This window comes from Cryptomeria japonica, chromosome 5 (assembly GCF_030272615.1).
Source record: "Cryptomeria japonica chromosome 5, Sugi_1.0, whole genome shotgun sequence".
Lineage (NCBI taxonomy): Eukaryota > Viridiplantae > Streptophyta > Pinopsida > Cupressales > Cupressaceae > Cryptomeria > Cryptomeria japonica.
In genome coordinates this window covers 30,645,831-30,663,481 of record NC_081409.1, presented here as the reverse complement: position 1 = coordinate 30,663,481, position 17,651 = coordinate 30,645,831, and the positions used below count along the sequence as shown (strand labels likewise).

Below are 17,651 nucleotides of genomic sequence, written 5' to 3'. Positions count from 1 at the left end.
GTTGATCCATTAAAATACCTCTTGTCTAAGGCCACACTCACAAGATGTATGATGAAATGGGTCATGATATTGAGTAAATTTGACATAGAATTTGTGGATTGCAAGGCTATAATGAACAATTCATTGCTAATCAATTAGCGAACACACCAACAAATGTACATCATCATCTTCTTCCAAGATTCCAGATGAAACAATATTCATAGTCAATCCAAAACACCAATGAAAATTATAATTTGATGTTTTATACACCCAACATGGTTCGAAAGTAGGAATCCTTTTGTCACTTCACAAGTAAATTATATACCCAAAACATATCAACTAGCTTTCCCATGCACAAAAAAGCATTGTAAAATATGAAGCTCTAAACACAAGACTAAGGATGGATTTTCAATGGTATATTAAGGAGCTTCAAATCTACGGAGACTCGCAACTAGTCATATGTAAATGATGGCTACCAAACAAAAAAATGAGAAATTACTCCCTTACATTAGAATGGTTGATAGCTTTAAACATTACTTCTCAACTATCTTTTTTTAATAGATATTGACGTTGAGTAATAAAGCTACTGATACCATGGCCACTATCGGGTCTCTCTCAACACAATGTTAATAAGGGGTTATACCCTCATAACATTTATGTATTGTTTTAATATAAGGTTATAAAACCTTATGCTATAAATCACACACCATTTAATAATTAATAGCACAATAACCATTGCATTATTAATTTTTTTATGAATGGTTGCTTTGAACAAGTGTGACTAATACCCGTTAAGATATTTTGCTACCCTTTCTCCTATATCTAAGAAGGTTCTCTCTCATTTGTAAGTGTGTGAATTTGGATATTTTATTGTGAATTATATCACTATGCACAAAACATATTATTGACCATGTGAAAGTATGTGGAGAAGCCTCCCTAGATTTAGTCTATTTTTTATAAGTGTTTTAATAAAATGGTGCTTTATGAGATTTTTTACTTGAAAGGGTTTTTCTCATGTATATCTTATGTAATGTGTATAATCTATGCTTGTATGATTTTAATTTTTTTTTTTTTAATCTCTAATGATTACTATCTTAAGATCCTAATTTATAACATAATAGATTATCCCCACAAAGAGAAGAAGGCGCCCCTAAAGAACAGAGATAAAACCCCCTCCCAAAATATATAGAGAGAAAAGAACACCCAAGCAGAGAGAGTGAGCTATATACCCACCCCACCCCCAAAGATTGGGAAGGATAAAATCCCATGTGAGAATAAACTCCCTCCTAGAAGAGATAGAAGAAGAGAGACCATGCAACTCCCCCCGAAGGTGTACGAGCAACATTATTCAATATGAGGCAGAACTAATGGGGCTATGTAGTCTATACAACATGGTCATATGAAATGGTATGAGAGCATGGCCAAATTAAGGCAATATCACTTATAAAACTTACAATGGTCAGAGTGTTGTGGACTACGTTATTTGCTCACAAGACCACATCTTGAGAATGTTGGAGTTAGGGATAGGAGACTGCCCGATAGAACTAAAATCTGATCATAATCCAATATTTATTAAGTTGGCCATCAAGATCGACATGCAACAAAAGGAACAAAGCCAAACAAATAAGAAGAATGCATCTTCGCAGGGCAGAATTCTCATGACTCATGAAAATCAAAAACTCTTTAATGCTACTCTCAAACAAAATATTAAGGAACATGAGTATAGTTTGGGTTCTACAGAAAATCATTTTATAAATGAAGTTATGCTGGTCCACCTAATACACAAGGCTCTAGATGAATGCAAGAGGTCCAAACCTAGAAGAGAGACTAAAAATACTTTTTTGGCAAATCCTTGGTTTGACGAAGAATGCAAAATGGCAAAGAGAAAACTATGGGAAGGTGGGACAACCAAAGAAAATAAGAAAGCATACAAAAAACTGATAAGGGGTAAAAAAGAAAAATATGTGAACACTAGAAGAATGGAGTTGATAGCTCTTGGAAAGCAGAATCCAAAGAGATTTTGGAAAGAATTACAACAAAAGAGAGGACAAGTAGAAAACAACATCACAAATTGTCAGTGGCTTGAGTATGCAAAGTTGTTATATGAGCCTAATTAGGATAAACATAGCCCCCCAGTAGTCAAATAAGATACTAAACTTTTTACCATTGAGGATATCAATCAAGAAATAAAAAGGATGGCAGGTGGAAAAGCTCATGATATTGATGGGTTGCCAGCTGAGTACCTAAAATGGGGTAGAGTTGGTCTTGCACCTGATATAAAAAAAATCTTTAATAAGGTCAATCAAAGAAGGCTTCCCAAAAAATTGGACAACTAGTGTGGTGATTCCTCTTCATAAAAGCGATGATATCAATAACCCATCAAACTATCGCACCATAATGGTTAATCCTCTAATGGAGAAACTCTCTGGAAGCATGGTTGAACACAAGATTAGTAGTTGGGCAGAAAGAGAAGGAAAGAGAGCTAAAGGGCAAGCGGGTTTCAGACCAAAACACTCCACTATTGACCACAATGTCACTCTTAGATTCTTAGTCAAAAAATTATGGAACACCCAAGGTGGTGAAGCCTTTTGCTGTTTGTAGACTTTAGAAAGCTTTTGACACAGTATTCGTGACAAACTATGGAATAGAATGGAAGAATTGGGAGTGCCTAATGTGCTTAGAGCTACAGTGCATATACTATATGAGCAGGTAAAGGCTAAGATCAGAGCTGTAGAGGGAATGTCAGAATGTTTTGGTAGCGATATAGGTGTCAAACAAGGCTGCTCGCTCTCTCCAACCCTGCTTCGGTTATACATTGATAAGTTAGAAGAATGGTTAAATAAGACCAGCGGGGAAGGAATTTAGTTGGCTAGCTATGTAATAAAGTTATTGCTCTATGCTGATGATCTCATCCTAATTGCTAAGATTGCCCATGGCTTAAGGGAACACTTGAGGGAACTTGAAACCTTTTGTCATGACGTTGGGATACAAGTTAACACTTCCAAAACCAAAGTGATGATATTTTCTTTATGAAGAAATAACACGATACAAAACCAATTTCTTTTTGAAGGCAATTCGCTGGAGGTTGTGAATGAATACAAATATCTTGGGCTTGATTTCCACACCAAGCTTAATTGGGAAACATGTAGAGCTAAAAGAATCCAAGGGGGATGGAAAAATTTGTATTCACTACAAAATAGATGTAGGAATGCTGAACTATGGGATTGGAGAAACAAGAAACTGTTTTTTGGTTTGTTGGTCACCTCAGTGATCTTATATGGGGCAATAGCATGTCAAATAAAAAATGGAGGCAAGTAGAAAGAATTCAAAAACATCTTATCATAAGCAGCCTCAAAATTGAAATTGCAGTTCCATATGAAATCTTATTAGTTGAAACTGGCTTCTTCCCTTTGGAAGCATCAACAATGATTCGATTAGTAAGTTATTCAAGGAAAATTCAAAATATGGAAACGCACCGTTGGCCGAAGATGGTTGTAGAAGAAAAGCTAACCAGAAGGAAGAAGACATGGATGAAACAAAATGTCAAATGGATGAAGAAATGAGACATTAGCATGATAAAATGTCCAATCACTAATAAGGAAATAAAAAAAATATGTGATAGAAAAATTCAGACATGGTATATGGAATGAAGAAAACAGGGGAAAAAAAGATCATTATATCAAAGAATTCAACCCAATGAGAGATCACGAGGAAAAAGGCTACATAGGAGCCAATATCAAATGTAAAGCAAAAATGTTGATAGCCCAATTAAGGACAAGTTCTCGCTGCTTGAGATGTGAAACATGCGTATGGATGATACCTAAAGAGGAGTGGGGAAAAAGGTTATGTCTTTTTTTGCAATGTAGAAGTAGTTGAGACAAAATGGCATTTTATTATGGAATGCTCAACGTATAGCGATATTCGCATGAACTATGAAGACACCTTGAAAATTAACAAATTAAGCACATTATTTGAAAATGCCAGGTTGGAAAACACTGCAAATCTGTTGATTAACATCCACCATCAAAGAATTGATCTGGAAAAGAAGCTACAATTGCTTAACAACACTATGCCCTAGTGATGGGTCTTTGTCTTTCTACTGTTCGTGGGTTCCATAGGCTGCTTGGGCCTCGTGGACGTTATTAAAATATTTCATTCATTCATTCATTGCATTGATGGTGGATGACACTAAATACTAAAGGTGGTCTAGGATCATTCTCAAAAGGAATATAAGAAAAGAAAAATCAAATGATACAAAGAATAATTGTAGATTCATCTTCATCAAAAAGGGAGATAAAGCTCTCAAAGATATCATCTAGATCTAAGAAATGATAGATATTGAGAATAAATTATAAGAAAATATGAATTGAAATTACATATCAATAAAAATATGCCACTTGACCACACAAAATTTCAACTCTACTTTTATATTTCCCTCTAAATTGAACTTCCAAAATTTGTCTCATTGACATATCTGAATTAAAAAATAAATTATATAACTGAAAAATAATTACTTTTATTTCTTTAAAATAAGAAATACGAACAGTAATAGAGCCTGCTGCAAAAAAATGCCTAAAAACTTTGAGTAGTGATCGCTTACCAGTCGTTTGGGAACTTGCACTTGGGAAGGCAAAATATTAGCTCTATGCTAAGGCGGTGACATGATTTCCTGCGAATCCCAGCCATCTGTAAATAAGCTACATATAAACTTTTCCATTTGGAGCCAAAGATTTAGTTCGTAAGCACAGTAGTTGAAAAATGTCTACAGCAAACTATAAGACACCGGGAGAGATAGTGGGTAAATCATACGACTACATTGCAGGCCCTGGAACATATCTTAATAACAATACGATCTACGCCTGTGTTGTGGGCATAAGGCGCGTCATTCCCTCGCCACCAAAAGCTGAAGACAAGGTACCCTGCTTATGTTCCTTAGCTATTAATGGCATTTCTCAGTCTATTTGCAAAATTGATTTCTCTGTGGCTTCCACCGTTTAAGCAGTGATCGAGAAGGAACTATTTTTAGTTTTTTGAGAAAAATTGAGCTCTTTAGTTTCGGATTTGTGTTTGTGTCCGAAATTTATGCTTCTTTGGGTTTTCTCGGGCATCCATCATTGAGGTAACCCGGGAAGTAGTATTATTTCTCATTCTCTCTCAAAATTTAATCTATTTTATTTTTGAGTGTCCAAAAGCTATGTAGTTGTGGCGGGTCTTCTGAAAGTACCACTGTTCAGTTGGTGGAAGAGCAATAATACAATTTCTCATTTACTTTCTGACTTTGCATTCATTCTGTTTTTGGATGCCTGAAAAATATGTATTTGTGGGTTTCTTAAGAGACACCAATGAAGCGGTGAAAGAGAAGAATCTTATTTCTCAATTTCTTTGTAAAAAATATTTATATATTCTTATAGTTTTTGATTGTCGAAATTATGTATGTCGTGAAAGAGAAGGAATATTACTTATCATTCTCCTCTCAAAATTGAATTCATTTTGTTTTTAGTGTTTAAGTTATATGTATCTGTGGGTTTGAGCAGACTTATCAATGAAGAGGCGAAAGAGAAAGAAAGAAACTGTTTGTCATTCTATTGGGAAAATTTAATTATTTTTGCTTTCAAGTTTTTCAAACATATGCATTTGTGAGTTTTCAGTGTTCACAGCGATCCACCATTGAAGTGATGAAGAAGGAATACTATTTCTAAATCTTTCTGCAAACTCTAATTTATATATTTTTTGTATTTGATATACATACATCTGTGGATTTGCTCAGAGACCCACTGTTGAAGTAGTGAAAGAGAAGGAGCATGGGCCCGTGCCTGAACCAGGAGCCATTATTACTGCCAGAGTATGGTTCCTATCTGCATCATTTTTATTTTCGTGAAAATTTGATTTTAATTGTAATTTATGTTTTTGGCGCTTGTTAGGTTATGTGATAACTTTATTGTGGTTTGGATAAGTTGGATAACATTCATAAGCTTTGTAAACATGGATCACAGTTGAATGTACCTCCTAATCGCTGTAGAACCTTCACTACATGTCTCTTAGAGTTATTGTTGAAGAGATTTCAACCTGGGTCACTCTATTACAAATGTCGGCAAGAACCATTATCGCACAGCGCAAAAGAATGCGAAAGGTCCAAAATAATATGTTCTAGCAAAAATATTTCAGGGAAAAGACCAGGGAATAAAACATATAGAAATTTGCAAACAAATATCTCAAAGTATGTAATATCTAAATAACTCCAATAATACAGAAATTATATTCAGCCATTAGGACAAGAGAATAGGAAATATATGCTAACCAAAGTTGGAGGTAAAATAGTTCAATCATGCCAATCCACTTTATTTAAAAAAAACAAGGGTTTAAATAAAGGAGAAAAACTGTTTTTTGTGATTTTCTTATAATATTTAGTTTTTTTTTTGGTGCCTCAATGTTACAGCCCCTTGGACAATATATTATTGTTAGAGGCTTCGAGCTTTCACAATCCATAATGTTCAGAACATAGATTTTCCAGAAAAATTATGTACAAGGATTGGATAATTGACATTTAGAAACACACTTTGTGTTTCATCATCTTTAAAATTGTAATTTTTGTTTCACCTGATAATGGGTTTTGTGGGAATAGGTTGAAAAATCTTAAGGAGCTGTAAATGAACATTCAACAGCTGAGGTCATGAGTTTGAATCTCTGTAATGTCTTCGTCCGGATTGACCTTAAAATTTGCCCTAGAATCACAAATGCAATAGAGCGAGAGATGAGTTAGGGTTAGGGTTATATCTTTTCCAAGTAAAATATTCTTTTTAACAAGATGAGCCTTGATTTAAATCTGTTGGTATGAGAAATCTGGATCTGATCTATTACAGGTCCGATCTTTTGCTTGTATCTGCTGTTCAAAATAATCTTCACTTTATTTGGATGATTACTGTAGATGCTTGGTTCTATGGATGTTCTTCTCCAATTGATTTCTTGATCTCTTTCGATGCCCTTGATGCCAACATGGATCTGTCTTATATACCCCTCTATTGCAATGAAGGGTCACGTCTTTTTCCCATGTACGCAACCTTCTCCAAAGGTGTATCTCTTCACATCTGTCTTGCGCTTCTTGTTTAGACTTTGTTAATTTGCTTAAGTCAATGCCTTAACTTGCTTAGACAAATCGCCAATTACATGAAGAGAATTTGCTTGGACAAATTGCTGATTTAATGAAAGAGAAGTCGATTTGATTTGCTGTTCTTTAACCGACGTCTTAGCTGTTAGTTTGCTGATTAAGGGAGCGAATACTTACAGGCTGCTGATTAGAAAATTGTGAAGTTTTATTTAATAGGGCAATTTTCTGAATGTATAGATATATTGCATTTATCTATTATTTATTTGTTTTTATTTAAGGTAGGTTGTCATGGCAGGGGCATGACAGTCCACCCTTCCCAAAATAGTTGAATGATCATGGAGTCTAATTTGTGATCCACCTTTTGCTGCGCTGCTCTTATATTATAGCCAGTTATATTTTAAGACTAGTTTTCTCTCATCTTTCGTTTCTCATCATTTGAAATGTAAAGGCTTGATTTGATTTGACCCAACGTATGCACAATATCTTGGATACCTCTTTGTGTTAACACAAGAACTTAATATATATTAAGATGAGGATTAGAAGCATGACACACATCTATGTAATGTACCCATTTTGAAATAGGATTTAATAATAAATGCTAATAATAAAATAAAAATATAACAGAATAAAAATAAAATTAAAACGAAAATATAAAATAATAAAATTTAGTTTAGTTTAATGAATGGTCAGAAGGCCTGAATTGAAAAGTTGCGACTCCCTCAAACTTGAGATATAAAAGGGAGAAGAGAACTTCATTTGAAGGGGGAGATATGGAGAAAGGAAGAAAGAATGGAACATGTGAATCAAGGAAGGATTAAGGGAAGAAGAAAGGAATGGGAAGTGAGTCTTTCAAAAGGTGCTAATTGTGAAAGGTTGCGACTCTTGCCAAAAGGCAGACATGATGAAAATGTGTGATCTATTATCCGGATCCCTCACATTGGAAGATATAAAGGGGAAGAAGAATCAAATGGAATGGAGGGGAATAAGGTGGATTTAGAGGAGATCTAGAGCAGATTCAGAGCAGAAGTATATAGAGGGGTCTGAAATAAGATTTGAGAAGGGAAGAAGAAAATAGGAATTGCAGATCTAGAAGAAGAAGATATGCATATCTTAAATCTTAATATGCAGATTTGAAAAGCAGTAAAGACAGACTTGAGAAGTGAGAGATAGGTGAAGATTAAATAAGAAGTGAAAGGGCAGCAGTTGTTTCCAAACAGATGTATCTTTTCATAACCAAAGGATGTGACCCTTTTTCTCCATGAAGGGTATAAAGTGAAGGTGACAATATTTGAAGAAGGATGGAACCAATAAGTAGATGAATAGATCCATTCAAGGAAGCATCGAACTTCATAACTGATTTCAGAATAATAAAGAGAGGAAGCCAGCAGACTTGATAATAGTAAGGGCAAGATTTAGGGCATTCCCAAAGGGGACATTACAATCTATGACCTTACATGCAATGCTCTTTTCTAAATAAATTCATATCTTTTTGGAATAGATACACATGGAGGAACACATCAGGTATGAACCAAACACGGAGCATACACATAAAAACATGTAGCATACACATGAATATATGCAGACACGGAGAATACACACAAATAAACTTATTTTTAGATACCCATTGATTTTGTATACTTTGTAGGCTGGCTAGATTAAGGAAGAAATAAAGAAGTATTTGGATTTGGAAAAGGTCAGTGCATTGAAGGGTTTGTTAGGAGCTAGGAAGGGGGCCTAACCCCGCCTTACTACTCCCATGAGCTAGGAAGGGGGCCTAACTCCACCTTGCTGCTTGCAATCTACGTAGAGTCAGAAAGAGAGCTTAACCCCACCTTTCTACTTCCATGAGCTGGGAAGGGGGCCTATCCCCACCTTGGCACTCATAAGCCACTTAGAGCTAGAAAGAGGGCGTAATCCCACCCTTTTGCTTCCATGAGCTAGGAAGGGGACCTATCTCCACCTTGTCGCTTATAAGCCACTTAGAGCCTGAAAGAGGGTCTAACCCCACCCTTCTACTCCCATGAGTCGGGAAGGGGGCCTATCCCCACCTTGCCTCTCATAAGCCACTTAGATCCAAAAAGAGGGCCTAACCCCACCTTTCTGCTCCCACAGAGGTCCTTAATTTGTTGACCATTTGTTCACTCATTTTGGATTTAACCTAGAATTTTGCCCTAGTATTCAATCACACATTAGGATTTGGAGGAGGAAGCATGATAGGTCATCTCGAAGCCATCCCTGCACTAAGCCCAAGAGTGGACACACCCTCTTAGCCCCAATGGCAGACACATTGGACATCTGCTCGGGGTGGTCTACCTAGTGGGGCGCTTGTATCTGCTTTCCCCATTCATGCTTCATCCCTTTAAGTCAATAGTCAATCCTTGTAGAGATGGGAGAGGAGATTGTAATACGGCCCCCGTAATCTACCTATCTAAGCTCAAGAGTGGACTGTCATCCTCTTGGCCCCAACGGCAGGCACATTGGACATACACTGGGGGTGGTCTACCTAGATGGCGATTTTATAATTGCTCCCCTTCCTTACCCCTCCTTCCCTCCCCACAATATTAATTATTAAAGCTATCTATTTGATATAGTGAATCTAGATCCGATTTGTTACAGGTCTGATCCCAGTTTGCCTTTGCTGCTCACAATGATCTTTCCTTGATCTATATTCTCTGTAATGGTCACTGCAGATGCTTCAATCTTCCTTGATCGCTTATATATATTAGCAGTTAATCTGCTCTTGTGAGTGCTGATGGTGATTGGTCTCCTCTGTGTGATAATTTCTGCTCATAAGGTCTGCAATAAGTTACCAATTTGGCTTTGGGTATATGTCAAATTGGGTAGTAGTAGCAACCAAGTCAAGTTGTTTTTCTCTACATTCCAGATTTAAGTTGCCCTTCTTTGTAGTCATTTTTGCAATGCAAGTTGAAATGCACGTAAACTAACTCCTTTGTAGCATATTTATTGTCTTGTGCAAAACTAGTGTTAACAACATCTTTTTGGCATCTCGATCGTATATTCTTTGTGCAGGTTGTATGTAGGTCTGTGTCACCTAGTACGCCCACACTAGCATTCGTCAAGCTTACATTGATTGGTACAAATTATTTTTGACATTTTAAATTTTTATTTTAAATTTTTTATTTCGTTGATGATTATTTGCTAGCCCTTAATCTTGTTTGTCTGCCTTTTATGGTCACTTTGTAAGTGCTTGACTTTTAAGCCTTCAGTGGCATGTGATGCCACTATTGTGCATTGCCCGCCTGTTGCTTGCTTGGTGGCGGGCCCTTTTTAACCATTTGCAAGCAATGTGGTCACATTGTTGGCCAACAACTAGCCCCTAGGGGCCAAAGTTTGCCCCCCAAGAGCCCTAATAGGGCATTTTTTTCTTCAGACCATAACTTCTCATTGCGGTGTTGGTTTTTTGCAAGTGAGATATTGACAAAAAGTTGGTTCCATGTACTTTGCAATGGTGTAGGTCACTTCGCTAGATTTCGCTTTAGGTACCTTTTATTGCTGATTGAAGTCAATTTTACCTTTTGGACCTCCAAGCTCATAAATATTAGCTAGTTTATCTGATTTTCATGATTCCAACACAATTGAAAGGTATTTAGGAGCTCTATAATTTTGTCCATACACTTTTTCCAGATTTAGCCCTAGGTATATTTTATTCAATTTTTGCAACTTTGGCATAATCATTGTTTGCATAGACATATGGTCTCCTAGAGAAGTTTTGTTTTGTGGTTGGGAGGGGGGGGGGGGGCGCTTCATTCTCACTCTCAAAGAGGTTTCACATCAGATTTTTGTCTATTTTGCTCGCTTGGTGCTTGTTGCCCTAATGGTTGAACCAAGGTTTGAGGTCCTTACTCATAATTATCACACATGGAAGTTAAGAATTCAGTGGTTACTTTGGTCTAAGGCTTTGTGGTTTACCTTGGGTGACCATCAAACTGATTTTTCTAGAGAATATGAGAGATTTGCTCATAGGAACAAATTTGATGAGGCTATGGGCTTGATTGCTATGCATGTTTCTGATAGCTTGTTCTTCCACATTGAGTGTACTACACCCAAGCAAGTATGGTATAGGTACAAGGATTTGTTCGGTTCATCTAGTGAGGTTTGTGCTATGATTTTTAAGGCATAATTGGCATTACTTTTGTTGATTCTTTTCCTACCATTGAAGATTGTTAATCTTTAAGATCTCAATTGGCTGGTTGTGGAAAGGATAAAAATGATAAGGAATGTATATTCTTGATTTTTTCTAAGTTGAAAGGTTCATTTGCATACTTCTCTACTTCCTTTCATTCTACCATGGATGGATTAGGTGATTCATTTGTTATGCCTTCTTTTGAGACATTTTGTGATAGATTGACTAGAGAACAAGCTAAGCTTTGTCAACTTGATGCATTTCCAAATAATTAGGCATTAATTGCACAATCACCTAAGGTTAAAGGAAAGAAGAAATCTAAACCTAAGACAAAATCTAGTGATACTCCCACCTCTTCTAAAGGGGACAATCTTAAGAAAGAGAACCTAAGTGTGGACATTGTAATAAACCTGGGCATGGTGAACATAATTGTTATAAGAAACAGTTAGAAGAGATGAAGCAACTCCTCAAGGAGCATAATATTGCATTGCCTTATCAGTCTTCAAGTTCACCCTCTTCTTCACAACCTTCATCTTCCACACACTCAGGATCAGCAGGTCTTGCTAATGGAGATAATAAGATGAAATATCATGCTCTTGTTGTAACTGATGTTGTTCGGTCTATAGGATAGATACTTGACTTTGGTGCTAAAGATCATATGACAGGATTAATTGACCAGCTCTTGTCACTTAGGCCTTCATGGGTAGCTAAGATCTTAATGGCTAATAGTGGTTATGTTGATGTTTATGCTAGGGGGGATATTGATATGGGATGTTGATGATGTTCCTTTCATACCTGATATTTTCCATAATCTTCTTTCATTATGTCAGATAGTTCAGAGTGGTACGTCCATTGAGTTCACTCCAGATTTGGTGTTCATTTGTGATTTGCATAACAAACAACTTGTTGCAATAATCATGATAATCAAATTTACACCTTTTCCCATTTTGTTTATGATGGTGAATGTTCTAAGGTGGATTCTTCTAGATCCAGTGTGGGTAGTTCTTCAAGGGCTGTGTTGGTCATTTTAATCTTGTTCTTCTTCTGTCTTATGATGAAGTTCCATCATTTCCCGCTTCTTTATACTTCAGTGTTGACTTGGTTTTTAGGACTTCAATTAAGCAGGATACTTTTTGTTTTCTAGATTTGGCTTTGTGGGATGGCTACATGGCAAGTATATTAGATTTGTTTTGTCAATCTTCTTTTGCAGATTTGGAGGACATGTTTGAGGGACCTCTCTCCTCTTTGACTACACATCTTCTTTGGAGATTGCTCTTGAGTTTCCACATTTGTTATCCTCTTTATTGATTGGGATAACACCTGATTTTGCTGAGACATACGTGGATGCACTTGATCAGTTTTTAGAGACACTTTTTGAGGCTTCTTCCCTCTTGCTTCTTCCCTCTTGCTTCTTCATGAAGATGGAGTTTCTTTAGCATTCGCTAGTGGATTTCTTTCTTCCCAAGGGGAGACTTGTTGTTTGTAGGCATTGGATTCTCTTTTGTCTTCAAACATTTTTTAGTGGCTTTGGAGACATTGAATTATGGGTGGGGGGTGGGCGCTACGTAGTCTCTATCTTTCCCTCTTATGGGGGGGCTTTTGTATTGCATCTTTGTGATGGATGCAGTTTTTGGGGGTATTGACAAGTCCTCCATACATCTCTCATTCCATCCCATATACATGATTGCTTTTCTGCATTCTCTCTTTTGGAGAGCAGTTTTTTCCCAAGTGGGTTTTCTCTTTTACTCCGTTTGTGAGAGATCTTTTGTACATGGGTATCTAAAATGGCCTTGTAGCCGGGACCCATCTTGCATCAAATGCATTGGTTTCTTTCCTCCCTAAGTTGCACCTAAGGGGGGGTCTATTGTCGGCATAAATTGTCTGTTGTTATGTTTGATAATATTTGTTATCTAACAACGTATTAATTAATTGTATTGAGTGGGTTGTCAGTCTCGGGTAGTTATGTGCGGTTGGTTGACGGTTGTGTACCTCTCGGCAACTGTCGGGTCCTTTAAATATGTCGTGTATTGCCAAGGAAGGGGCATGGTATTGTCGGATCTATTGTAATCTTTGGCCGACCATCTTTGGTCTCTTCTCTATAATAATTGAATGTGCCTATATTTAATTTACTAGTTGTAGCGGTAAACATTTTGGTGCCGTTGCCTTAAAAGAAATCGGGTCAGCCTTGAGTGATTCATGTCCGTAGATCCCATCAAAGGTGAGAAGAGGCCACACGGTGGTCAAGACCAAGTGATTAGGTGATTCGCCGACCCTCGGCCCGACGGAGCACAAAGACGAGTCGACACCTGGAAGTACTCGAAGTGTTGGGGACGTTGAAGGTGGATGTGTAGAGGACGCCTGCGTGGTCGAGAGTGTAGGGAAAGCATTGGAACGTAGCGGTCGAAACAGTTCACCCAGGTCCGGCACACAAGGCGAATACACACCTACCTTCCGAGTGAAAACAATGTTGAACACCCAGGAGAAGCAGAAACTGCCGAAGTTCATGGGAGATGGGTCGGAGGACTTGGTACGGCATTGCAAAACATGCATGACCATTTGGGAGGCAAATGGCCAAGATGACAGGGACTACTGGTTGAAGGCATTTCCCGCCCCCCTTCGGGGGATCGCCATTGACTAGTACATAGACCTCGACGCCCAACACAAGACGAGATGGAGTGATTTGAAGAGGGTATTCTAGGAGGAATTCAAACTCTTGAGGGATGATAATGAGATCATGGCCAAAACCTATAATACTAAGCAAGGGAAAAATGAGAATGTACACGCTTACAACCGTAGGCTCAAAGAACTGTGGAACAAGATGGAGAACCGGCCAGCCGACAAATTGAAGAAGAGGTGGTTCACGGAGGGATTGATACCCTCACTACGCAAGAAGATGAAAGTAGTGCCTTCGTCCTCATACGTCGATGTGTACAATCGAGCGATGGACATCGAGAGTGAAAATAAAACCTCCTCCCGAGAGAAGAGGAAGACCGATGATGATGAGAGCATCGAAGGTGGTAGTGACGAAGAATCCAAAACTGTACGAGCCCTTCGACGGGATATGTTGAGAATGATGAAAGAATTGAAGGCTGAGAAAGGAACTGACAAAGAAGGTAGTGAACTATGGTGTATTGAGTGCAAAAGGGAGGGGCACACGAAAGGTAATTGTCCTAGAAATATGTTTTGTGAAATTTGCCAAGTGCTGGGGCATTCAATCAAGGAGTGCCTGTACAATTTGAAGATGAGAAGTACACAAGTACTCTTCACATAGGGAGAGTCCAGCCCATCGAAATCATATAATCTATCGCCAAGTGGTTATGGAAATCAGCGAGGGTGAAACCAAATACAGTACGACTCCAGAGGATGTCCTATCATACAATGCCGACAATGTAGTGAATGGGGACACTTTGCGAGAGACTGCCATAACAATAAAGGCAACATACAATTATTGTTCAAATGGTGTGGACCGGGTGACCATGAAGACACCAACTGCCCGAATCAGAAGGGTATTGATATGCTGGACGTGGAGGAACAAGAGGCCGCAGTTTTAGCAATCACAAGAGCACAAACAAAGAAGGCGATTTATTCAAACTCCGGTACGGAAAAGGAACGAGACGAAGTAGAACAAGTGTTGGCGAAGGAACGAGTAACTTCCAATGGAACTGCAAGTATGTCATTGCGGGAGTCAGAGAAGAACATAGTTCGGCAGGTGCTACAAACAACCGTACCCATCAAGGTGGTAGACCTTCTTCAAACTATGCCGCAACTGAGAATGGCAATTGCCAATACAGTTAGTGACGACATAGTTACCCAGAAACAATGTAAGCTGCACGAGGAGGAACTGACGAGAAAACCATCACCCGAAGGGAATGAGTCTAGTGATCCAATGTTGCTGACGATGAGCATCGGGAGGAAGCTGGCGGTCGTCGAGATGGAAATAATGGGGAGGAAGTTGACTATTGTCAGGTAATTAAGCAATAAGACATTTAATGTAATTAGAGTTAATGACGGCAGTTAACCCGTCGGTTGTCGACAGTTGACACCGGGTAACTGACCGGTCACCTTTATATATTAGCGAGTCCTTGGTCATGGATACAGAGTTAGTATGGTCATTGTCATTGTACTGACATTATTATGAATCAATGAAGATCCGAGTTTCTTTATATTCTGTCATGATGTATTCTGTCATGTCTATTATTTCTGCAATGCATTGAATTACACTTTATTGGCAAAACATTTGGCGCCGCTGCCTAGACGTACTCGGGAACGGAAGATGCAGATGGCACACGGACACGATGGGCCTACCCGTTGGTGAAATAAACCTAGAGTCCGACGACGCCCAAACAAAACTTTACACAGGAGAAGACACCGTGACGAGAGAATTTTCAATTCTGCTCTAGGTAGCCATCCAGACCTACGTCCGACGAGAGGCGGCTGAGGTGGAAATTCCACCAAGTGCTGTGTGGACAGCGTTGGAGGTGAGCCCGACAGTAAACTGGTTGATGAACCATCTTCCCCGGTTGCTTGCACAGGCATCGCTGGCACAACAAGCTCGCCTGGAGGAGATTGCCTAGGAAGAGCGACGCCAACAAATCCTGCAACAGTACGAGGACAGCAACCGACGGGAAGCGGAACGGGATGGCGCCAGGCCAGGAGGGAATTGAAACTTGAACTTTATATATTTAAATAAAAGTGTCATTGACACAAGATTGTATCCGACAAATGAATTAATAAAGAAGTGTGTTGATTTATGTATTGCGAATTTTGGAAATGTGCGGCAATTAATGCCCAACCTATTGAATAAAGATAGAAATAAAAAAGCAGAAACGAACGAGTGGGAGGCCGCGCAGAGGGCCTTGATTATGGAACAACGTGTAGAACGGAGACGGAGGCTGAGGCAACTTGCAAAAGGACGACCTGCTGAAGGGTTGCTCGAAGGGAACCAAGGAGGTGTCACAGAGGGTGCAGAAGCCGAGGGGAATTTCTACGCGTCGCCAGACCACCGTAGGGTGAGAAGCCACGAAGAGTTTCTGGAGGAAACAAGGTTACGGAGAGATCTAGTCGAGGAGACTCGAGATCGGTTTAGAAACTTATCCCTTACACCACAAAGCGAGGATCACCAAAGGGAGCGAGTAGTGGGCGCAGGTGACAGCGAAGGGGAGGATAACCGTACGGTAGGTGCCACACTCGGCAGGCAAAACACCGTACCTCCAGTCACCCCCGCGGGACACACCACTAGCACCGGAGGGACCGACACAAGGGCGCAGACACAGGCACAGCCAACCCCAGGAAGACAACCAGGGATGGCGAGTAAACAAAAATTGCCAAAGTTCACAGGGGATGGCAAGGAAGACCCTTTACGGCACTACCGTACATGTGAAACCATTTGGTCCGCCAACGGAGTGACAGACTAGGATGACTGGGTACAACAGTTCCCAGCCACGTTACGTGGAGTTGCCATAGATTGGTACTCCGATGTAGATAAGCAAAAAGTGGCCACGTGGGCCAACCTACAGAAGGAATTCACGGAGGAGTTTCGGTTGCTCCGTGATGACAACGAAATTGTAACGAAGATATACAGTACCAAACAAGGTACCAAGGAGACAGTATGGGCATACAACAGGAGACTGAAGGAGCTGCTAGGAAAGATGGAGAACCAGCCCGCAGACGGACTGAAAAAACGGTGGTTCGTGGAAGGTCTGAAGACGTCTCTTAGACGGAAAATGAAGATCGTACCTCCCTCTTCATATATCGACGCCTATAATAGGGCAATGGATTTAGAAAGCGAGCAAAAGACGTCCAAGAAAAAGAAAAAGAAATCCTCGTCAGACGACGATTCCTCTTCTGACAAAAGTAGTAGCAGTGATGACGAGTCTAATTGGAAGGTACGGGCTCTCCAGAAAGATATGGAGCGAATGATGAGAGAGATGAAGGCAACCAAAGGAAGCACAAGCAAAGCCAACGAAGGGGATTTATGGTGCATGGACTGCCGCAGCGACGGACACACCAAGGGGTCTTGTCCGAAGAAAGCATTTTGTGATATTTGTCAGATTGTCAGACACCTTACCAAGGAGTGTCCGTACAATATGAGGACCCGTAACCAACAGGTTCTCTTTACGGAACCGTCTGCGCTAGTCGGCACGTCCTAGCCTGCGATCAACAACGCGTTGTCTGGCGGCTATCGGAACAACAGGTGAGGAGGAAGAGGCAATAATAATAATACTAATAATAAAAGCCGAATCCAATACGACGCTAAAGGGCGGCCGATGATACAATGTCGGGCTTGCAACCAATGGGGGCATTTTGCCAGGGACTGTACGGCGGAGGAAGTGCCACAAAAACTTTGCAAGTGGTGTGGTCCGGGGGACCATGACGATGGCAACTGTCCGAAATTTGGAGTGAATTTGTTGAATGTAGAAACGG

The 17,651-nt window shown here is 39.5% G+C and overlaps 1 protein-coding gene across 1 annotated transcript in view; it reads left to right on the top strand.

Moving 5' to 3' along the window:
* Positions 1-4,510: 4,510 nt before the first annotated feature.
* Positions 4,511-17,651, top strand: part of LOC131057369 (uncharacterized) — a 48,514-nt gene continuing 35,373 nt past the window's right edge. The window contains exons 1-2 of the mRNA XM_057991519.2: positions 4,511-4,893; positions 5,747-5,821. Of these exons, the coding sequence (XP_057847502.1) occupies positions 4,738-4,893; positions 5,747-5,821 (231 nt within the window). The 5' untranslated portion in view covers positions 4,511-4,737. The remainder of the gene's footprint in view (positions 4,894-5,746; positions 5,822-17,651) is intronic.